This window comes from Carcharhinus amblyrhynchos, chromosome 3 (genome assembly GCF_965287045.1).
Source record: "Carcharhinus amblyrhynchos chromosome 3, sCarAmb.v2.hapA, whole genome shotgun sequence".
Classification (NCBI taxonomy): Eukaryota; Metazoa; Chordata; class Chondrichthyes; order Carcharhiniformes; family Carcharhinidae; genus Carcharhinus; species Carcharhinus amblyrhynchos.
The window spans coordinates 3947871-3971582 of record NC_137326.1 but is presented as its reverse complement, the minus strand read 5'-3'; the positions used below and the strand labels follow the sequence as shown (position 1 = coordinate 3971582).

The 23712-nt window shown below is 47.4% G+C and overlaps 1 protein-coding gene across 1 annotated transcript in view; it reads left to right on the top strand.

Annotated features, from left to right (window-relative positions):
• eefsec (eukaryotic elongation factor, selenocysteine-tRNA-specific) overlaps positions 1–2795 on the top strand; it is a 358203-nt gene extending 355408 nt beyond the window's left edge. The window contains exon 7 of the mRNA XM_080186223.1: positions 2127–2795. Coding sequence (XP_080042349.1) covers positions 2127–2305 — 179 coding nt within the window. The 3' untranslated portion in view covers positions 2306–2795. The remainder of the gene's footprint in view (positions 1–2126) is intronic.
• The last annotated feature ends 20917 nt before the right edge of the window (positions 2796–23712 follow it).

Sequence of the window (23712 nt, the reverse complement as noted above, 5' to 3'; positions counted from 1 at the left end):
GATCCCAATCCCTGATGTAGCACTCAGAGCTGGACGTGCTGCTCCAGTTGAGGCTCAGCCGTAAGTATGAGAATCCGGAAGGCAAATTACTGTGGATGCTGGAATCTGAGCCCAAAAGAGGAAACACTGGAAAATCTCAGCAGCCTGGCAGCCTCTGTAAAGAGAGAAAAGAGCTGATGTTTCAAGTGCAGACAACTCTTTTTCTGTCAAATATAAAAGGCATAGAAAGTGGGAGATATTTATACTGCAACGTGAGGGAATGAAAGATGAGTCATAGTTTGAAGTTTAAAATAGGCATAAAACCAAAGGGAAAGGTTGTTAATGGCAGTCCATACCGAGAATTGCAGATGCTGCCAGACCTGCTGAGATTTTCCAGCATTTTCTCTTTTGGTTTCAGATTCCAACATCTGCAGTAATTTGCTTTTATCCAGTCTTTAACCCACTGCACTTCTCTTCGAGGAAGTCCTACCCTGAAGATACTGCTCTTGTCTGCGACAGGATTTCCGAATGTCTATCCCCCCTTATCCACCTTCACTGCTTTCCATTTCCCCCTTAGTGTTGGATTCTCTCTATGGGTTGCCATTAGCAGCCTTTCCCCTGGTTTCTGTGGCTGTGGCTCATCTTTCATTCCCTCACCCTGCAAGATAAATATCTCCCACTTTCTGTGCCTTTTAACTTTGACAAAGGATCATCTGGACTTGAAACGTCAGCTCTTTTCTCTCCTTCCAGATGCTGCTGAGATTTTCCAGCACTTTCTCTTCTGGCATCTGGAAGGCGCTGCCTAAAAGGGAGGCGGAAGCAGATTCCCCAGGAACTTTCAGAAGGGTGTTGGGTAAACATTTGTAAAGGAAAATGTCCTTGACCTTCTCAGTTCCAAAGAACTGCAGCTTGTCCTGACTTTGATATACCTTGTACTTGGTCATCAGGTTAGGAGGGAGAGCGCCAGTGATGGTTGGCAATGTCAGAGGTATTCGCTGAGTCTGCTTCACTGGGTATCAGCAGAGATTTTGTCATTCTGAAGTTTACATAGTTCAGAACTCAAGTAGCTGGTGAGAGCAGGATCGGAGAGGTGCAGCAGAATGTCCATTAAGTGCCCTTACACAGGCACTACATCCCATTTCCCCATCACTCCTGTACTCACTGACCCACATTAACTCCTGCTCAAACAACGCCTCAAGATTAAAATTCTCATCCTGTTTTCAAATCCCTCCATGGCCTCTCTCTCTGTAATCTGCTCCAATCCCACAACCCTCAGAGATACATGTGCTACCTCTACTTCTAACCTCTGCACCATGCCCAATTTTAATCACTCCACCACTGCCTTCAGCTGCCTGGGACCAAAGCTCTGCAATTATCTCTCAAATCTCCACGTCTCTGTTCCCTTAAGATGACTGTTAATCATAGAATCATAGAACATAGAACAGTACAGGCCCTTCGGCCCTCAGTGTTGTGCCAAGCAATGTCTAAACCCAAGATCAAGCTATCCCATTCCCTACAATATTGGTGTGCTCCATGTGCCTATCCAATAACCGCTTGAAAGTTCCTAAAGTGCCCGACTCCATATCACAGCAGGCAGTATATTCCACACCCCAACCACTCTCTGAGTAAGGAATCTTCCTCGGACATCCCTCCTATATCTCCCACCATGAACCTTATAGTTATGCCCCCTAGTAACAGCTACGTCCAGCCAAAGAAATAGTTTCTGCACATCCACTCTATCTATCCCCCTCATCATCTTATAAACCTCTGTTTAAAGTCGCCTCTCATTCTCCTCCGCTCTCAAGAGAAAAGCCCCAGCTCCCTCAACCTTTTCCTATACTGATGACACCAAGACTGGTGGAGTAGTGGATGAGGTGGAGGGCTCTTGCTGGCTGCAAGGAGACATTGATAGGATGCAGAGCTGGGGTGAAAAGTGGCAGATGGAGTTTAACCCTGGTAAGTGCGAGGTGATTCATTTTGATAGGACAAACTTGAATGCAGATTACAGGGTCATGCCCAGCTGCCTTAATATCACCTTATCGGCATCAATCTTGCTTTATAGCATGTCTGAAAAGCATTCTGTTAAAGATGCTGTAGAGATACAAGTTCTCGTTGTAAAGTTCCTTGTAATTCTGATCTACCCACAGATGGACTAACCCCAGAAACCAAGCAGCAACTGGCAACATCAGGCAAGAAAAAACCGAAAGGAGGGAAGGGTGACTCAACAAAAGCAGATGAAGGGAAGAGTGAGACGCATCCCATCCTCATCACCTTGGCCTTTAAGAGATACTTGTTTGACCCACAGAAGAAAATGATACAGTCTTAAAGTATTGTGAAGGAGGTACCCAGAGATAGGCAAAAATCTGTCCAATCTCTTTGCCTTAAAGCTCATTATTCTGGGGGTTGATTTTTTTGTGGCTTCTAAACGAATAAAATCCAAATTAATCTTCTGATTGCCGAAGGATCTTTTCCGTTTTTAATTTTTCTATTGAGACAGGCTTTTTCAACCAAGTATAATGTTCCAATGATGCTGTCCCTAAAAGACAGGAGCCGTTTTCACAGCCTGCCTCTAATTGGCCTTGGAGAGATGTGGAGAGGAACCTTAATCATGGCCCCAGTCCTGTATCCACATCAGATGTCCGTGCTGGGCAGCTGACATCATGGAAGTCAGAATGGACTAAAAATAGAAGATGCTGGAAATATTCAACAGGTCAGTCAGCATCAGTGGAGGGAGAAACATAGAGTTCACCTTTCAACTCCAGACCTTTCAGCGGAACTGGAAATAGTTAGACATGTAACAAGTTTGTAATAAACTGGTACAGACGGGGGTGGGGGGGTGGGGGTGGGGGGGGGCGTGGGGGTGGGGTGGGCGGGGGGGGTGGTTAGAAATCTACAAGCTAGAGGCTCTGTGGTAGAACGGGATGCCGGAGTGAATAAATGACAAAAGAGGTGATGGCAGAGTCAAAGGAGGTAATAATAGAACAAGAAAAGGAACAACAGATGGGACTGGAGCTGTAGGTTATAGAATCCCTACAGTGAAGAATGAGGCCATTCGGCCCAACGAGTCTGCACCGACCGCAATGCCACCAAGGCCCTGTCCCCGCAACCCCATATATTTACCCTGCTAATCCCACTGACACTGAGGGTCAATTTAGCATGGCCAATCAACCTAACCTGCACATCTTTGCAGCTTGGGAGGAAACTGAAGCACCTGGAGGAAACCCACTCAGACACGGGGAGAATGTGCAAACTCCTCACAGACAGTGACCTAAGCCGGGAATTGAAGCTGGGCCCCTGGTGCTGTGAGGCAGCAGTGCTAATCACTGTGTCACCGTGCAGCAATATCATCTGCAGTCCAGAGGCAGACGTTGATCTGAAATTGCTGACCTCAATGTTGATTTTGGAAGCTGTAAAAGTTGAACTCCTCAAGCAGACATTGAGCTTCATCGGAGAGGGAATAGGAAACTAAGGAGAGTGAGTCAGAGAGTGGCCATTCTTAACCATCCCTCGCCTGGGTCACAGGAATTGATTGTGACACCCACATACTATCTGGAAAATGTCAATCAGAAACATAGGCTACATTTGTAATGTTATCAGGACTGCCCCCCCAGCCCCCAAAATAACAAATTACCTTTCTGTTTCAGACGCTCTTTATGGATTCCAGTGTTTTCTCTTTCTATCCCATTCAGATATTCCGCAGTTAACTAAGTTTTATTTTTCATCTTTTATTTCCTACTGGAATGGGCTTTAGGCAGCACAGGAGCAATGAACAAAATTAGACACTGAGCCACTTAAGATGCAACTTGATCAAAGAGGAAGTTTTTCAGGAACATCTTGGAGAAGGAGAAAGAAGGGTGGAGAGAGCGAACAGCTTAGGACCTAGGCAGATGATGACCTGGCCACTAATGGTAGAGTGATTAAAATCAGGATGGTCAGGAAGCTGGAATTAGAGAAGCGCAGAGATCCCAGAGGGTTGTAAGGGCTGCTGGAGGTTATATTGATAGGGAGGAGCAAGGCATTGGAGGGAGTCAAAAACAAGGATGAGAATTTTAAATTCAATGCGTTGCTAAACCCGGTACAGGATAAAAACAGAGGGCAGAACTTTGCTTCCCTTCCAGAGCTTGTTGCATGGTAACAGGAGGCACATGCGCTTGTTGGTGGTGGGATCTTATGGTCCCACCATTGCCAGCAGGTTTTCCGCTGAATGCACCCCCTCACTACCGGGAAACCCACGGCGGGGGATGCACCGTAAGATCCCGCTGGCATGAGTGGCAGCAAGATTTTGGGAAGAGTCAAGAGCCATTCCCCTTCAGGGAACCTTGTTCCCTCCCCCTCTAGAATAAGAATTGATCCGGTTCCACAGGTTCTCATCTCAGCTAAGGTATTAGTGGAAAGTGTGTCACACCAACACCCCCTCCACTGCGTGAATACAACCAGATGATATCCAGTCCCATTATCCATCACAAACTATCACAGCTCTCCTTCAGAGGTGATGGTATATTATTGACAGGATAATTTACCCTGGACTAAATCACATTTACATTGAGATCTGGTCAGCACTGTGTTTAAAAGCTACCTTACCCTGCACATTGTGAATGAATGTAAATCTTTTTATGTTTCCGAGTTTTGTTGTTAATTGAATGTACAAATGTGATCAATAATTGACATGTATTGAAATATCCACATGACTGTTGGTTGTATATCTCCAAACTTACTTGTTTCTCGTTAGTTCTTTACAATTAGCTGTGCCACACCTCAGCACAGAATTCTTCTCAAATTTTTGCTGTGATTATTTCTCCCTAAAGGGCTGTGACCACTCACTGACAGTTAGTTTCTTTCAGTGTTTTGTGATGTTGCAGTATAACGGCCTTTTGATGCACTCACCCATCATAATAAACCTTCCATCCAATGACTTTGCCTTCTGACTGTATCCCTGATCAATCCTGCACTAAACCCACACACTGTCATCATCACATCACTGCCCCCCCACCAAGACCACAGCCCCCTCATCCCCGTTCTCACTGCCCCCTCACCCCATCGATCTCACTGCCCCCCCGACCCCCCGCTCTCACCGGCCCTCCCCACAATCTCACTGCCCCTTCCCCCATCTCACTGCTCCTCCCCCTGATCTGACTGCCCCTCCCTGATTTCACTGCCCCTCCTCCTGAACTCACTGCCCCTCCCCCTGATCTCATTGCCTCTCCTTCTGATCTCACTGCCCCCCAATCTCACTGCCCCTCCCCCGATCTCACTGCCCCTCCCCAATCTCACTGCCCCTCCCTGATCTCACTGCCCCTCCCCCCGATCTCACTGCCCCTCCCCCCGATCTCACTGCCCCTCCCTGATCTCACTGCCCCTCCCCCATCTCACTGCTCCTCCCCTGATCTCACTGCCCCCCCGATCTCACAGCCCCTCCCCCCAATCTCACTGCCCCTCCCTGATCTCACTGCCCCTCCCCAATCTCACTGCCCCTCCCCCCGATCTCACTGCCCCTCCCCGATCTCACTGCCCCTCCCTGATCTCACTGCCCCTCCCCCTGATTTCTCTGCCCCTCTCCTCCTCCCTGAGATCACAATCCCACCTCTGCGTACGGAATGCTTTCTATAAAAACATCTCTGTGCTGCCTGCAGCCACTGCGATGACATTGTTAATTTTCCTTTCTACTTTGAGGTTTCTTTCCTCAAACAGGAGATGGGCTGAAGAAGGGGCTTTTGGATTTTTCACACAAATACCATCCAGCGCCAATCGATCTCTAATTCTGCCAAAATTCACTGAAGCCAAAGTTTCAAAAGGTCTGCACTGATTCAGAGAAAAATGCAGAATTTGTAACTGATAGAAGCAGTCTGAATTTCTGCGTGTAATTAGCAATAATATAAAAATAAATTAGTATCAAATAAGGTGCTACATAAATAAAAGAAACTGCAAAATTCCTTTCAAAGTTTGGCATTGTTATTTGTAGCAAATATTCCCCTTTTTTCTGTCGTGTTGAATCCCATTTTCTTTCTTGTTTGGGCAGACATTCTGTATTGGTGAAGATAGCTTGTTGTTTAGTTACCTCCCTGCACACACACACGGTCTTGTAGAGGATAGCACAGGCTATCCTCGTCCCTCTGCTCTACCCCAAGGTCAGTCACTGAAAGGATTTGAGACTGAAAATCTTTCTCCCCCCAGCCACCAGCCCCCCAGCTATCCGACCCAGCTCCATGACATTGGAATGTTCCTGGCTAGTAATCCAATGGTCCCGCTTAATGATCTGGCAATGAGTTCAAATCCCACCACGGATCGGGGGAAATTTCAATTTGATTGACTAGATCAATCTAGAGTAAAAAGCTAGTCTCAGTAACAGTGACCGTGAAGCTACCAGTTGTTGAATTGGGAGAGCGGCCCCACAGACTAGTGACTATCATACTCCACGTCCCAGCCACCACCGTCGCCATGTCTGAGCGTGCCCTACCCTGCCGCCAGGATATACTGACCGGAGGTGGTGGCCTGAGGGGGTTACTCTGGAAATCCTCAACATTGAGACGGGACGGTGGCACAGTGGCTAGCACTGCTGCCTCACAGCGCCAGGAACCCGGGTTCAATTCCCGGCTTGGGTCACTGTCTGTGTGGAATCTGCACGTTCTCCCCGTGTCTGTGTGGGTTTCCTCCGGATGCTCCAGTGTCCTCCCACAGTCTGAAGGACGTGCTGGTTGAGATACATTGACCCAAACAGGCGCCGGAGTGTGGCAACTAGGGGATTTTCACAGTAACTTCATTGCAGTGTTAATGTAAGCCTTACTTATGACTAATAAATAAACTTTACTTGTTTTTATTTTGCCTGTAGTACCCAGTCATGGGCATGGCCAACATGGGCAAGGAAACCTCTTGCCAATTACCATCTACTGTTCCCCATCTGCTGATGAATTAGTTTTTCTCAATGTTTAACAGCATTTTGTGGGATCAAGTACACAGAATGAACTCTGGGTGGGGGCTTCAGTGTCCATCACCAAGAGTGGCTCGGTGGCACCACTGACCAACATGCCTGATGTGGAGATGCCGGCGTTGGATTGGGGTAAACACAGTAATCAGTCTCACAACACCAGGTTAATAAACTGGTTGGACTTTAACCCGGTGTTGTGAGACTTTTTACTGTGTCCAACCTGTCTGAGTCAGTCTGAACTTCATAACTGTCTGACTGCCTCTGTGATAGGTGAGGGAACCAACAGGAGAAAAACTTAATTGATCTCATCCTCAGCAGTCTACCTGCTGTGGACGTATATGTCCCTGGTGGTTTTGGTAGGAATGACTACTGGACAGTTCTTGAGGAGATAGCCCTGTCTTCACACCGAGGACATCCCTCATTGTATAGTGTGGCACAGTCACTGCGTCAAATAGGATTCAGAAAAAGTCCAGCAGCTCAAACCTGGGCAGGGCAGTGTTGTGGACCATCAGCAGCAGACTTGTACTCACCCTCAATGGCCCAGCATCTCCCTCATGCTGCCATTATGCTCAAGTTAAGGAATCAACGCTGGTTCAATAAGGAATGCAGGAAAACATGCCAGAAGCAGCATCAAGTGCACCTAAAAGTGATGACTACATGCATACTAAACACAGGACTATATGCATGCGAAGCACAGGACTACATGCATGCCAAGCACAGGGCTACATGCATGCTAAATGCAGACTATGTGCATGCTAAACACAGGACTACGTGCATGCAAAGCACAGGACTACATGCATGCTAAGCACAGGGCTACATGCATGCTAAATGCAGACTATGTGCATGCTAAACACAGGACTACGTGCATGCAAAGCACAGGACTACATGCATGCCAAGCACAGGGCTACATGCATGCTAAATGCAGACTATGTGCATGCTAAACACAGGACTACGTGCATGCAAAGCACAGGACTACATGCATGCTAAGCACAGGGCTACATGTATGCTAAACACAGGGCTACATGCATACTAAGCACAGGACTACATACATGCAAAGCAGTAAAGATTGCATGTGGTAGATCTAAGCGATCCCACCAAAACTCTGCTGTTGTGTCCCATCCAGTTATCACTGGTGATGGACAATCACAACTAACAAGAGGAAGTGACTGTATTGTAACCTCACACTATTTTTATGAAATAAACATCTCTTCAAAGTCACTTCCTAAAATTTCAAAAACGTGACAGAAACTTTAAAAAGGCTGAAGCTCTGTCTTCCTGTAACCCTGAACGAAAGGACCTTTCTGAAATCAAAATGCTGGAAAATCTCAGCAGGTCTGGCAGCACCTGTAAGGAGAGAAAAGAGCTGACGTTTCGAGGACAGGTAACCCTCTGTCAAAGCTAAAAGGCAAGATGTGGATGTGCCGGCGTTGGACTGGGGTAAACACAGTAAAAAGTCTGACAACACCAGGTTTAAGTCCAACCGATTTATTTGATAGTAAACTCACTAGCTTTCGGGGTTTGTCCCTTCGTCAAGTCATTCACCTGACGGGACTAACCCCGAAAGCTTGTGAGTTTACTATCAAATAAATCGGTTGGACTTAAACCTGGTGTTGTCAGACTTTTTACAAAGCTAAAAGGCAGAGAAAGTGATAAGTATTTAAACTGCAGGGTGAGGGAATGAAAGATGATTGCTTGCCAGACCTGTTGAGATTTTCCATAATTTTCTCTTTTGTTTCAAATTCCAGAATCCGCAGTAATTTGTTTTTATTGGGAACTTTCTGGCTGTGATTTTCAGTCAGTGGCAGCTAATCTAACAGCAGTAAAGAAATTTACTCCTTGTTATCTCTGATGAGATGCTAATGACTCTGTGGACACAGCAAATCCAAAGGCAATTAATTATACAAAGGCCCCCTTACTTGAGAAAGGAGATACTGGCACGGGAGGGGGTGCAGAGGAGATTCACTGGGTTGATTCCAGACTTGAGAGGGTTGGCTTATGAGGAGAGACTGAGTAGACTGGGGCTATACTCATTGGAATTCAGAAGAATGAGGGGAGATCTTATAGAAACATATAAGATGATGAAGGGAATGGATAAGATAGAAGCAGGGAAGTTGTTTCCACTGGCAGGTGAGACTAGAACTAGGGGGCATGGCCTCAAAATAAGGGGGAGCAGATTTAGGACTGAGTTGAGGAGGAACTTCTTGTGCAGCAGGTGGTCAGGAAGGCGAATGGGATGCTGGCCTTCATAGCGAGGGGGATTGAATATAAAAGTAGGGAGGTCTTGCTGCAGCTGTATAGGGCATTGGTGAGGCCGCAGCTGGAGTACTGTGTGCAGTTTTGGTCGCCGTACTTACGCAAGGATATTTTGGCCTTGGAGGGAGTGCAGAGGAGGTTTACTAGGCTGATACCGGAGTTGAGGGGGTTGAGCTATGAGGAGAGGCTGAATAAACTAGGCTTGTACTCGTTAGAGTTTAGAAGAATGAGGGGAGATCTCATTGAGACGTATAAGATGATGAATGGGATGGATAGGATAGAGGTGGAGAGACTCTTCCCGCTCAAAAAAGACAGTAGGACTAGGGGGCACAGCCTCAAGATAAAGGGGGGCGGTTTAGAACGGAGTTGAGGAGGAACTTCTTCACTCAAAGGGTGGTGAATCTCTGGACTTCTCTGCCCGTTGAAGTGGTGGAGGCTGCCTCGCTAAATATTTTTAAGACGCGGGTTGATGGGTTTTTGATAAGAGAGGGGATTAAGGGTTATGGGGAGAGGGCGGGAATGTGGAACTGAGCCACGACAGATCAGCCATGATCTTATTGAATGGCGGGGCAGGCTCGAAGAGCTAGATGGCCTACTCCTGCTCCTATTTCTTATGTTCTTATGTTGTGAATCTGTGGAATTCCCTGCCCAGTGAGGCTCCCTCATTGAGTGTTTTTAAGGCAAGGATAGATAAATTTTTTAACAGTGAAGGAATTAAGGGTTATGGTGAGCGGGTGGGTAAGTGGAGCTGAGTCCATAAAAAGATCAGCCATGATCTTATTGAATGGTGGAGCAGGCTCCAGGGGCCAGATGGCCGACTCCTGCTCCGAGCTCTTATGTTTTTATCTACATTTCATGAGTTAGGCCTGGCCAACAGTATCAGCAAGGTCAAAGGACTCGCACCTTTCCTCTCAATTCTTAATGATTGAAACATTAACAATCTCAAGATTTCAAACAAAGGAATATTTGTGAAAGCCCAAAGTGGACGAGTGGGAGTTGTGTAACATGCCCTGTTAGCTGGGGGAACCTGCGGCACTGTCCTGCTGTACTGTCAGTCAATCTGCCACGTTCCATCGGGCAAGCCGCACGTCAGAGAAAAGGCTCTGTCCAGGTTTGAATATCTGGCTTCCTGTCCACGTGGTTTCTATTGGAACTTGCGTCCAGCACCTACAAGACAAATTCACCTCTGCTGGCCTATCCCATCATGGAAATCATCTCCACTAGAAAAGGGAATTATCCAGCATCAGTCTTCAGCCTGCTGACCCCTGCGTTTCATCCTATTTTATCATCCCTCTTTCTCACCTCCACCTTTCCACTTCTCCATTACAGCCCCCCCTTCTTTCACCCCCCCCCCCCCCCACTCCCCTTTAACAATCTGCTCCTCTTCTCTGCCATTCGCGTGTTCTGGTCATTTAACGGACACTTTTCAGCACCTTCTCAGCCTTCTGTGTCCTCATTTACATTCCCTTTGCCCCATTCCACCCCCTAGCCCAAACTTAAAGTATAAATCTGACTCTCTTTGTCCCAACTCTGACGAAGGCTCATCCAGACTCGAAACGTGGGCTCTATTCTCTCTCCACAGACGCTGTCAGACCTGCTGAGATTTTCCAGCATTTTCTCTGCTCACTGTTCTCTGGAGCTGTGATTTCGACGAGTGGCTGCCTTTTGGTGAGTGTGCTGCATTGTAATTACTGTATTTTGACTTAATTCTAGTTCGGGAGGGTTTTTGTTTATTTTGGCGCTCCGTAGCGGGAGACAGGCGCGGGGGCTGCTGGGAAGGGAGCGCGGGAGTATAAAAAGAAGGCCAAGGTAGATAGCGGGCAGCGGAGTGAGGCGGGAAGCAGAGTGAGAGGCAAAAGGGCTTAAGCTCACTGGGCTTGGGCGAGCGCAGGCTTGGTAACAGGAATTAATAGGACACCTTAATCGGGGGCAAACGTAATGGCAGGGTCTAGGGTTACACGGGTTCACTGTGTTCGTTGTCACATGTGGACATTTCTGGAGACAGCACATCTCCCGAAAGCCCACATATGCGGGAAATGTCTAGAGGTGCAGAGATTAAGGGCCCGGGTGAGGCAGCTGGAACTGAGGCTGGAGGATATGTTTTTAGTTAGGGAAAATGAGGAAATAATGGATAGGGACAGTAACACTGAGCAGATACCAGGAGCTGGGAGGAGAGATGGATGGGTTACAGTTAGGAAGAGCAAAAAGAAAAGGAGTCATAGCACTAGGACCGCCCCAGAGGAATTACCCCGGAATATCAAGGGTGGGGTGACAGCTGGGGTAGAGAAGGCAAGGGAGGGAGATCAGAATACCTCGGAGGAAGGGAAGAGTGCAGGGTGTGAGATAGTGGTGGGGGATGGGAGAGTCAAAGGGATTGACAGGCGGTTCTGTGGGCAAAAGCGGGACTCCAGGATGGTAGTCTGCCTCCCTGGAGCAGGGGTACAGGATGGTTCAGAAAGGGTAGAGGGAATTTTGAAGGGTGGAGGGACCGAGTCTGATGTGATAGTGCACGTAGGAGAGAAGGATGTAGGAACAAAGTGCAGGGGGGACATACGTAGGCAGTTCAGGGAGTTGGGGGCTAGGCTGAAATGTAGGGCCTCCAGGTTGGCGTTCTCTGGGCTGCTGCCGGTGCCTGGGGCTAGCAGGGCTAGAAATAATGAGATACTCCAACTAAATGCGTGGTTGAAGGATTGGTGTAGGGCAGAGGGTTTTAGATTCGTAGACCACTGGGAAGTCTTTATGAAAGAGGGGCAAATATACAAGAGGGATGGGGTACAGTTAACTGGGAAGGGTGTGCATATCTTAGCTGGAAGGTTAGCTGGAGTGTTTCGGCAGGGTTTAAACTAATATGGAGGGGGGGTGGGGAGGTGGACGGAACTGGGATTGGGGATAGGGTAAGCCTGGAGGGTAGGAAGAAGGATCGGATTGTTTCTGAGGGTCTTCGGTGCATGTGTTTCAATGCTAGGAGTGTGACTGGCAAAACAGATGAACTGAAGGCAATAATGTTCGAAAGGAAGTTGGAAGTGGTGGCGGTGACAGAGACTTGGTTAAAGGAAGGGCAGGACTGGCAGTTGAATGTTCCCGGGTATAAGTGCTTCAGGCGTGATAGGGGTGGGTCGCTGAGAGGTGGGGGAGTGGCGTTGTTAGTTAAGGATTGTATCATAGCAGTGCAGAGGGAGGGAGGTATAGAGGATATAGGAATCGAGTCGCTTTGGGTGGAGTTGAGGAATAGGAAGGGAGATGTTACTATGTTGGGTGTGTACTACAGACCGCCCAACAGCCCGAGGGCTGTGGAAGAAGGGATAAGCAGGGACATTCTAGATAAGTGCAGGAAGAATAGGGTGGTGGTAGTGGGAGATTTTAATCTCCCCGGGGTAGATTGGAAGGTGCCGAGATCAGAGGGTGCTGACGGGGAGGAATTTGTACAGTGTGTAATGGAAGGATCCCTGGAGCAGTATGTGGATAGCCCGACCAGGGAGGGGGCTATACCGGACTTGGTTCTGGGGAATGAGCCTGGGCAGGTGGTTGACGTTGAAGTAGGAGAGCATGTGGCTAACAGTGACCACAACTCTGTCTGGTTTAAGATATTAATGGATAAAGATGAAGCCTGTCCTAAGGGGAGGGTGTTAAACTGGGGGAGGGCTAGATACAACCGGATTAGGCAGGATCTTAAAGATACGGACTGGGGTAAGCTGTTTGATGGCAGGTCGACGCTGGGTATGTGGGAGTCTCTCAAGGGAAAACTAAAATCTTTGCAGGAAAGACATGTGCCGGTCAAGAGGAAGGATGGGAAGGGTAGGATTAGAGAGCCATGGGTAACTAGGAATATTGAGGACCTGGTCAGGAGGAAGAGGGAGGCGTACATTAGCTCTAGGCATTTGAGGACAGAGATAGCGTTAGAAGAATACAGAGAATGTAGGAGAGAACTTAAAAGGGGCATCAGAAAGGCAAAAAGGGGCCACAAAATGGCATTGGCGGGTAGGATTAAAGAAAATCCTAAGGCATTTTACTCCTATGTTAGAAACAAAAGGATGGTTAGAGGGAAGATTGGTCCTCTCAGGGACAGAGGAGGGGAACTATGCTTGGAGCCTGGGGGAATGGGGGAGATCTTGAATGAATACTTTGCGTCGGTATTCACGCAGGAGAGGGGCCTGATGTCTGGTGCTGTGCTTGAGGAGTTTGAGGATCCGTTGAGGGAAATAGTCATCACGAGGGAAGAGGTGTTGGGACTTTTAGACAGTATAAAGACGGATAAATCTCCGGGGCCTGATGGCATCTATCCCAGGCTGCTAAGGGAGGTGAGGGATGAAATTGCTGGGCCTCTGACGCAAATCTTTGTCTCTTCTTTGGACACAGGTGAGGTCCCAGAGGATTGGCGGATTGCAAATGTAGTACCGTTGTTTAAAAAGGATCAGAGGGATAACCCAGGGAATTATAGGCCGGTGAGCTTGACTTCAGTTATAGGCAAGCTAATGGAGAGGATCCTCAAGGATAGGATGTATGAACATCTGGAGCGCTGCAATCTGATCAGGGATACGCAGCATGGCTTCGTTACAGGGAGGTCGTGCCTTACGAATCTAGTGGAATTTTTTGAAGAGGTGACAAAAACGGTTGACGAAGGACAAGCCGTTGATGTCGTCTATATGGATTTCAGTAAGGCGTTTGACAAGGTCCCTCATGGTAGGCTGATAGAAAAGGTGAAGGCTCATGGGATACAAGGCCAGGTATGTAGATGGGTGGAGAACTGGCTTGGGAGGAGGAGACAGCGGGTAGTAGTGGAAGGCTCCTTTTCCAATTGGAGGTCTGTCACCAGTGGTGTGCCGCAGGGCTCGGTACTTGGACCTCTTCTATTTGTGGTATGTATTAATGACTTGGAAGAGGGGGTAGGTGGTGTGATCAGCAAATTTGCTGATGACACTAAGATGGTTGGATTGGCGGGTACTGAGGAGCAGTGCCTGGCAATGCAACAGGACATAGACAGGCTGGTAGATTGGGCAGATAGATGGCAAATGGAATTCAATCCGGAGAAATGCGAGGTGATGCACTTTGGCCGGAATAATGTGGAGGGGAGTTATACGATAAAAGGTAGAACTATCCGGAGTATAGATACGCAGAGAGACCTGGGGGTGCAAGTGCACAAGTCCCTGAAGGTGTCGGCGCAGGTGCAGAATGTGATGAGGAAAGCGTATGGTATGTTAGCCTTCATAGGAAGAGGTATAGAATATAAGAGTAGGAGTCTGATGTTGCAGTTGTATAGAACGTTGGTTAGGCCTCACTTGGAGTACTGCGTCCAGTTCTGGTCGCCGTACTACCGGAAGGATGTAGAGATCCTGGAGAGAGTGCAGAGGAGATTTACCAGGATGCTGCTTGGTATGGAAGGGCTGTCTTACGAGGAAAGATTGAACGAACTTGGGCTGTTTTCCCTTGAGAGACGTCGGCTGAGGGGGGATCTAATAGAGGTTTATAAGATTATGAAGGGGATAGATAGAGTAAATGGTGGTAAGCTTTTTCCGCTATTAGAAATGGATAGAACGAGGGGCTTAGGGTGAGGGGGGCTAGGTATAAGACAAATATTAGAGGGCAGTTTTTCACGCAAAGGGTAGTGGGGGTGTGGAATGCACTGCCGAGTAAGGTGGTGGAAGCAGGCACGCTAGGGTTGTTTAAGAGTCACTTAGACAGCCACATGAGTGGGCTACATATAGGGGGATATAGCAGGCCTTACTAAACATTGTAGGCTTGGGATTACGTTTTTGCCTCAGGGATGTTACAGTCTTTGCCTGTTTAATAATGAATTTTTTTGTCTCCACAGGCATTTAAGTCCAGCAAGGGGCATGCATGCGGCAGGTTGTAGTGGGCTGCTCTTGGACGTTGCTTCGGGAGTTGCCTATTGCTTCATGTCGTTAGTGTGCTTAAACTGGACCATCTCGAGGGCAACATGACAGCTCAGAGACTATCTCTGTTGCTGTGCGGACACATGGATTTGGACCGGTGTCTGTGGGAGTTTGCACGTTCTCCCCGTGGTTGCGTGGGTTTCCTCCGGGTGCTCCGGTTTCCTCCCACATCCCAAAGATGTGCTTTTAGGCTGATTGATTGGGTACTAAATTATCCCTATATTGGACCTCCCTGATTAGGCGTAGACTAAAATCATGAATAGGTCACTGAGACAGTGGGACGGCGGCGCGGGCTCGTTGGGCTGAAGGGCCTGTTTCCCGTGCTGTGTTGTTCTTTGTTCTTTGTTCTTTGTTCTATTTTTGTTCAGATTCCAGCATCTGCAGTATTTTACTTTTATCGACTCTGTATCACGAGAGGACACAGGTTTAAGGTGCTGGGGAGCAGGTACAGAGGAGATGTTAGGGGTAAGTTTTTCATTCAGAGGGTGTTGAGTGAGTGGAATCGGCTGCCGTCGGTGGTGGTGGAGGCGAACTCGCTGGGGCCTTTTAAGAAACTTCTGGATGAGTACATGGGATTTAATAGGATTGAGGGTTATAGGTAAGTCTAATAGGTAGAGATCAGATCGGTGCAACTTGTGGGCCAAAGGGCCTGTTTGTGCTGTAGTTTTTCTATGATTCTAGAGTTTCACTGGGTATATCCAACCATCTTCAGCTGCTTCATCAATCACATTCCCTCTATTATTAAGTCAGAATATTTACTGATGCTTGCACAGTGTTCAAAGCCGTACACAACTCTGTGGATGTTGTCACAGTCCGTGTCTATACACAGTAAAATCTGGCCAGAAACAGCAGCTCCTCCAACAGTGCAGCATTCCCTCAATGGGAGTGTTAGCTCAGTAAGGACAGGCAACAACATCTCCTCCACGATCATCCTCAACACCGGTGCCCCACAAGGCTGTGTCCTCAGCCCCCTACTATACTCCTTATACACCAGTGACCGCGCAGCCAAATTCCCCCCCAATTCGTACCACCATAGTGGGTCGGATCTCAAACAATGATGAGACAGAGTACAGGAATGAGATAGAGAATCTGGTGAACTGGTGCAACAACAATGATCTCTCCCTCAATGTCAACAAAACAAAGGAGATTGTCATCGACTTCAGAAAGCGTAAAGGAGAACATACCCCTGTCTACATCAACTAACTGTCCTGGCTGGAGACAATACACATCTCTTTAACCTGTGCTTAACCCTCTCTCCACTCACATTGTCTGTACCTTTAAGACTTGATTACCTGAAAGACTCGCATTTATTTTATAAGTTGAATTTGTGTCTTAATATGCCCTGTTTGTGAAGAAAACTCCCACTCACCTGATGATGAAGGGGCAGCGCTCTGAAAGCTTGTGGCTTGTGCTACCAAATATTGGATTTTAACCTGGTGTTGTGAGACTTCCTACTGTACATCAATGGGGACAAAGTAGAAAGGGTCGAGAGCTTCAAGTCTTTAGGTGTCCAGATCACCAACAACCTGTCCTGGTCCCCCCCATGCTGACACTATAGTTAAGAAAGCTCACCAACACCTCTACTTTCTCAGAAGACTAAGGAAATTTGGCATGTCAGCTACGACTCTCTCCAACTTTTACAGATGCACCACTGAAAGCATTCTTTCTGGTTGTATCACAGCTTGGTATGGGCTCTTGCTCTGCCCAAGACCACAAGAAACTACAAAAGCTCATAGATGTAGCCCAGTCCATCACGCAAACCAGCCTCCCATCCATTGACTCTGTCTACACATCCCACTGCCTTGGTAAAGCAGCCAGCATAATTAAGGACCCCATGCATCCCGGACATTCTCTCTTCCACCTTCTTCCATTGGGACAAAGATACAAAAGTCTGAGGTCACGTACCAACCAACTCAAGAACAGCTTCTTCCCTGCTGCTGTCAGACTTTTGAATGGACCTACCTTGCATTAAGTTGATCTTTCTCTACACCCTAGCTATGACTGTAACACTACATTCTGCACTTCTTTCCTTCTCTGTGAACGGTATGTTTTGTCTGTATAGCGTGCAAGAAACAATAATTTTCACTGTAAATACATGTGACAATAATAAACCAAGTCAAATCAAAAAGCTTGGGTCTTGATGCTCAAATCTCTGGTGTGAGACCTGTATCCACAATCTTCTATTCTGAGTCGAAGGCATTGTCCCCCGTTCCCCACCCCAGCTCTCTCCGCCAACCTCACAACCTCATCCCCCCAGGAGCCACATCAGCTGGGGGAGGGAAGAAGAGGTTTTTAAAAAGCCAGGGCAGACTCAAACAGAGGAAAAAATATCGGAGGAATTCCCTTCCGACTCTGTTTAATCAGTGGATCTGTACACACTGCCCCGACTCGAAGATCCCCAGAGAGAAGAACTCCCGAGTAACGGATCACCACAAAGATTGAAGATTTTGGCACTCCATAATTCAGCTGTCAGATTTATCTCATGTGATTCCTGAGAGATTTGTCCAATTGTGGAAGTTTTGGCTCCAGTAACATCTATTTTAATATTAGTAAATATTGAAGTATTTTTGGAAACACACCTCATTGCATCAAATTGCATTTCTATCTTTTGTCCTGACTCCCTTTCTTCGACTTGTCGGAGTTTCACTCGATTAACTTTATAAATCCTTGAATTTAAATCAAGATTTTTAGCCACTTGTTTGATCCCTTCGACTCCTCATGTATTTCAGAACTATTTTCATCCAGCTTGTCACCTCAATGGCCTGAGTAGGTTCCTTTCCCCTTTGGCATCACCCAAGTCCCACCACCTTTGTTTCTCCTCTTCTCGGCCTTCTCCCCCTCCCTCTTTACCCTCCCCTCCTTTTCTCCCTCTGGCTATCTATCCTCACATGCCTCGATTATTCAGCAATCATTGTCCTTTCCGCTCTCCATCCCAGGCTTGGCTCCCTCTTCAATAATCCTCCAATCCCCCCTCTTTGTCTTTGGGAAGGATGCGATGGCATTAGAGAGGGTGCAGGCCATTTATAACCAAAGATACAGTCCAAAGATGTGCGGGTTAGGTTGATTGGCCATGCTAAGAAATTGCCCCTTAGTGTCCAGGGATGTGTAGGTTAGCGGGATTAGTGGGTATGATATGTAGGGATATGGGGGTAGGGCCTGGGTGGGATTGTGTTCCGTGCAGACTCGATGGGCCAAAGGGCCTCTTTCTACACTGTAGGGTTCTATGATTCTATGAATCTATAACCTCAGTATATTTTAATGTAGATCGAGTTTCTCGTGAGGTACCCATGCGAGCCATAAGACTGCCCCCTCATATCTTTTGTTTTATTCTTTCACGATGTTGCAAGACCAGTATTTATTGCCCATCCCTAACTGCCCTTGAGAAGGTGGCGAGCTGCCTTCTTGAACCTCTACAATCCTCCAGTATCTGTAGCAGTTTGACATAACTGAGTATCTCACTTGCCCATTTCAGAGGGCAGTTGAGAGTCAACCACATTGCTGTGGGTCTGGAGTCACACAGAGGCCAGACCAGGTGAGGACGGCAGATTTCCTTCTCTAAAGGACAGAAGTGAACCAGGTAGGTTTTTATAACAATCCAGAACAGTTTCATGGTCGCCATGACTGAGACTAACTTTCAATTCCAGATTTATTAATTGAATTTAAACTCCACCAGCTGCCATACAAAGAATATACAAAGAGCTGTGTGGAGTTTGCACGTTCTCCCAGTATCTGTGTGGGTTTCCTCCAGGTGCTCCGGTTTCCTCCCACAGTCCAAAAATGTGCGGGTTAGGTGGATTGGTCATGATAAGTTGCCCCTTAGTGTCAGGGGGACTAGCTAGGGTAAATGCCTGGTGTTAAGGGGATAGGGCCTGGGTGGGATTGTGGTCAGTGCAGACTGGATGGGCTGAATGGCCTCCTTCTGCACTGTCAGATTCTATGAACTAAAGGCAACGTTACAAAATATTTATTCACGCAGCAAGTGGTTAGGATCTGGAATGTGGTTGAAGCAGATTCAACCGAGATTTTCATCGGGGAATTGGATATTTGATGATAAGTAGGAGCGGCAGGGCAGCACAGTGGTTAGCACTGCTGCCTCACAGCACCAGGGACCCGGGTTCAATTCCCGGCTTGGGTCACTGTCTGTGCGGAGACTGCATGTTCTCCCCGTGTCAGCGTGGGTTTCCTCCGGGTGCTCCGGTTTCCTCCCACAGTCTGAAAGACGTGCTGGTTAGGGTGCATTGGCCGTGCTAAATTCACCCTCAGTGTAACCCGAACAGGCGCTGGAATGTGGTGACTAGGGGATTGTCACCGTAACTTCATTGCAGTGTCAATGTAAGCCTACTTGTGACTAATAAGAAGTAAAACTTTAACTTTTTTAAATGATTTGAATGGGGACAAATTGAAAGATTACGGGGTGGGGGGTGGTAGGACTGGCTGAATTACTCATATAGAAAGCTAGCATGCATGTGGCGGGCCGAAAGTCCACCTTTACTGCTGCAGTAATTCTATAACCTCTCTCCTATAATCTTGCCTCTGATAAAACTTTCCGAATTCTCCTTCTGTGGTTTCTTGTCAAAAATGTGTTTTTTTATTATTGATATCGCTCTTGTTAAGGGCTTTGAGGCATTTTCCTGTGAGGAAGGTGTTATATAAATGGTATTGTTGTTGTACCTGGCCTTGCCTAATGAATCTGCGTGGCCTCAGGTTCTTGCTGACCCACTTTGAAATAGTCTGTCCGTTGTGCGGGTATCTGACACTTGCCCTTTCCGTGGCGTCTCTGTCACTGGCCTCTTTCTTTGCGGTGTGAATGCGATGGTACAAGAAAGACTTGCATTTATATAGCGCCTTTCATTGCCCTAAGATGTCCCAAGGTGCTTCACAACCAGTGAAGTGTCATCACTGCCTGTGTCCGCTTCGTTAGCCAGCAGTACAATGATTCGCTGTAGTGAAAAATTATTTAATGAGTTAAAATATTACATTCTCAATATGTTTGATAATATTTCTGTCTCTTTGTTGTAGATGGTCTGTACTGATGGAGGCCTCTAGGTGGAGCCCTGGCCGTGTGGATAGTCACTAATTGGCCCCCTCCAGTTTCAGTGACTTTCAGTCTCAAAGGCTGTTTAAAACCTGCCCGAATTCTCCAGTTAATGATGTAAGTTCTGCGTCGCAAAGTCCAACATCAATTCTTGAGAATCCTCGATTTCCATTGCTCTACCATTGGTGTCCCATGTCTTTGTCCCCAGGATCTGGGATCCTCTCTCTAATCTCCCCTTCTCTCTAGATTCCCTCCTTTAAACTTACCCCCTGGTTAAGTTTAGGTCACCTGTCTGAACATCTCCTTTGAGGCTGTTTGATAATGTTCCTTTGAAGAGACGTGGGGCGTTGTACTACCTTCAAAGCACTACATAAATGCAAGTCCAAAGGTGTGCGGGTTAGGTTGATTGGCCATGCTACATTGACCCTTAGTGTCTGGGAGATCAGTGGGGTAAATCTGTGGGGTTACAGGAATAGGGATTGGGTGGGATTGCGGTGGGTACAGACTCGATGGGCTGAATGGCCTCCTTCTGTACTGTAGGGATACTATGATCTTCTGCTAAATTGTTGTCCGACGTGACTGGCTCTTCTGGGCTCTGTGCTGGTCTTTTCTCTCTGGGAGTAAGACACAATCCAACCTGAATCAGTGTAGTGAAATTCTCCACTAAACGAGCTTGATCCAGCTCAGGGACAGATTACACAACATATTTCTCAAGAACTCACAGCAGAGGAAGTGCAAGATGCCTTTCTGAAATTGGGAGGAATGTACCTTGTTGCAACAGAGGGTGGTACAATGTGTCCTTGGCATGGAAACCAGGCTGTTTATTAGAGACAGTGCAGGGAGGAGCTTTAATGTGCATCTAACTCAGGTTCGTGGTCTACCTGACCTGGGATCACTGACGCTCTGTGCACTGGGGAATTCCTAGTGTGTGAGTGACATTCCCTCGCAAAGAAAGGGCTTGTATTTCTATAGCACCTTATTAAGATTCAGGATGTCCCAAAGTGTTTCACTGCCAGTGATAACGCCTTCTCTGAATTACTGTGAATATTTCACGCACCATAAGAACATAAGAATTAGGAGCAGGAGTAGGCCATCAAGCCCCTCGAGCCTGCCCCGCCATTCAATAAGATCATGGCTGATCTGAAGTGGATCAGTTCCACTTTCCCGCTTTCTCCCCATAACCCTTAATTCCCCTGTCTATCAGAAACCTATCTACCCGTGACTTAAATATATTTAGCGAGGTAGCCTCCACCACATCAACGGGCAGAGAATTCCAGAGATTCACCACCCTTTGAGTGAAGAAGTTCCTCCTCAACTCTGTTCTCAACTGCCCCCCCCTTATCTTGAGGCTGTGTCCTCTAGTCCTGCTATCCTTTCTAAGCGGGGAGCATCTCTCTACCTCTACCCTATCCATCCCCTTCATTATCTTATACGTCTCTATAAGATCCCCCCTCAGCCTTCTAAACTCCAACGAGTACAGACCCAGCCTATTCAATCTCTCCTCACATGCTAACCCCCTCATCTCCAGTATCAGCCTAGTGAACCTTCTCTGTACTCCCTCCAAGACCAATATATCCTTTCGCAAGTGCGGCAACCAAAACTGCACACAGTACTCCAGCTGCGGCCTCACCAGTGCCCTGTACAGTTGCAGCAAGACCTCCCTACTTTTATATTCTATCCCCCTCGCTATAAAGGCCAGCATCCCATTCGCCCTCTTGATCACCTGCTGCACCTGCAGACTGGGTTTTTGCGACTCATGCACAAGGACCCCCAGGTCCCTCTGCACCGTAGCATGCTGCAGCTTTTCGCCCTTTAAATAGTAATCCCTCCTACTATTATTTCTATCAAAATGGATAACCTCACATTTGCTAACATTATACTCCATCTGCCAGGTCCTCGCCCACTCGCTCAGCCTATCCAGATCCCTCTGCAGACTTTCCACACCCTCCACGCAATTTGCTTTTCCACTCATCTTCGTGTCATCAGCAAATTTTGTCACCCTACACTCAGCCCCCTCCTCCAGATCATCGATGTTTCCTTTCAGCTGCAGATGTAGGTGTCATTTTCATTGTCTTTGCTGCCATTTTCTCCACTGATTTAGAATTGTAGATTGTAGAATTTACATTGAGATCTTTCAGCATCAATATATCTGTTCAAATCGCTCTGTCTCTCTGGAGATTGCTAAGAAGTAAATATTCCGGACTCTCCATAAAAAGTTTCGACCTGTCCAGATGTTAGTTCTTTCTATAATTCCAACATTTCTCTGCGCTGTCTTTCCCTTGATTCCCCCAGAAAGCCTCAATAATCTCTCTTCTCCTGGTAATGCCCCCCCATCTTGTGTCACTTTTCCCATTGAAATCATCCTCGCCAATTCTCTCTTGGCTTGTGTTGGGCCATCGCTCTGTTCCCCAAACTTTTCACATTATTGATTATTCCTTCTGAATGATCAGCTTCCACCAGCTGCCTCCTCCAACAGGAAATGGGGGCAACCCTTCATCACCAAATTCACCAAAGATCCTTCAACTGCACCTCCCAAACCCACGACCCCTTCCAGCAGCTGGAAGGACACGGACAGCAGATACATGGGAACACCACCCCTCCCAAGCTACTCACCACTCTGATTTGGAAATATATTGCCATTCCTTCATTGCCATTGGGATTAAAACCCTTGAATTCCCTTCCCAACGGTATTGTGGGTCAACACACAGCACATGGGCTGCAGCGATTCAAGAAGGCAGCTCACCACCACCTTCTCAAGGGCAACTAGGGGTGGGCAATAAATGCTGGCCAGCCAGCGACACCCGTGTCCCACGATTGAATTAAAAAACCCCTGCTGAACTCAGGAATTTTATATTTGGGCTGAATGTTGAGAAGGTTTATATACTGATGTGTTTGTGCTGTCTACATCAATCGCATTTGTGTTTTGCGTGCGCAGACAATCTTGTGTAAAATGCTGTGTAGTGTGTGTACACCTCAGTGCACCCACCCACCCACTGTTTCCCGAGCTGTCTGTGAAGGTGTGTGCGTGTGTGTGTGTGTGTGTGTGTATGGGGATTCCGTGTGTCTGTATTTGGGGCTGTGTATACGGATGTGAAGGTGCATGTTCGTTACTGTGACCGCACCACCCTGGGTGGCCATGGATTTTTCTGTTCTTGCGTGGGATGTGGGTGTGACTGGCAAAAGCAGCACAACGGCACGGTGGAACAGTGGTTAGCACTGCTGCCCCAGTGCACCAGGGTCCTGGGTTCGATTCTCGGCAGCACGGTGGCACAATGGTTAGCACTCTGTCTCACAGCGCCAGGGACCTGGGTTCAATTCCCGGCTTGGATCACTGTCTTTGCGGAGTCTGCACATTCTCCCCATGTCTGCGTGGGTTTCCTTCCACAGTCCAAAAGACATGCTGGTTAGGTGCATTGGCCGTGCTAAATTCTCCCTCAGTGTACCCCAACAGGCGCTGGATTTTGATTTGATTTGATTTATTATTAACATACAGTGAAAAGTATTGTTTCTCATGCGCTAAACAGACAAAGCATACCATTCATAGAGAAGGAAAGGAGAGAGTGCAGAATGTAGTGTTACAGTCATAGCTGGAGTGTAGAGAAAGATCAACTTAGTGCGAGGTAGGTCCATTC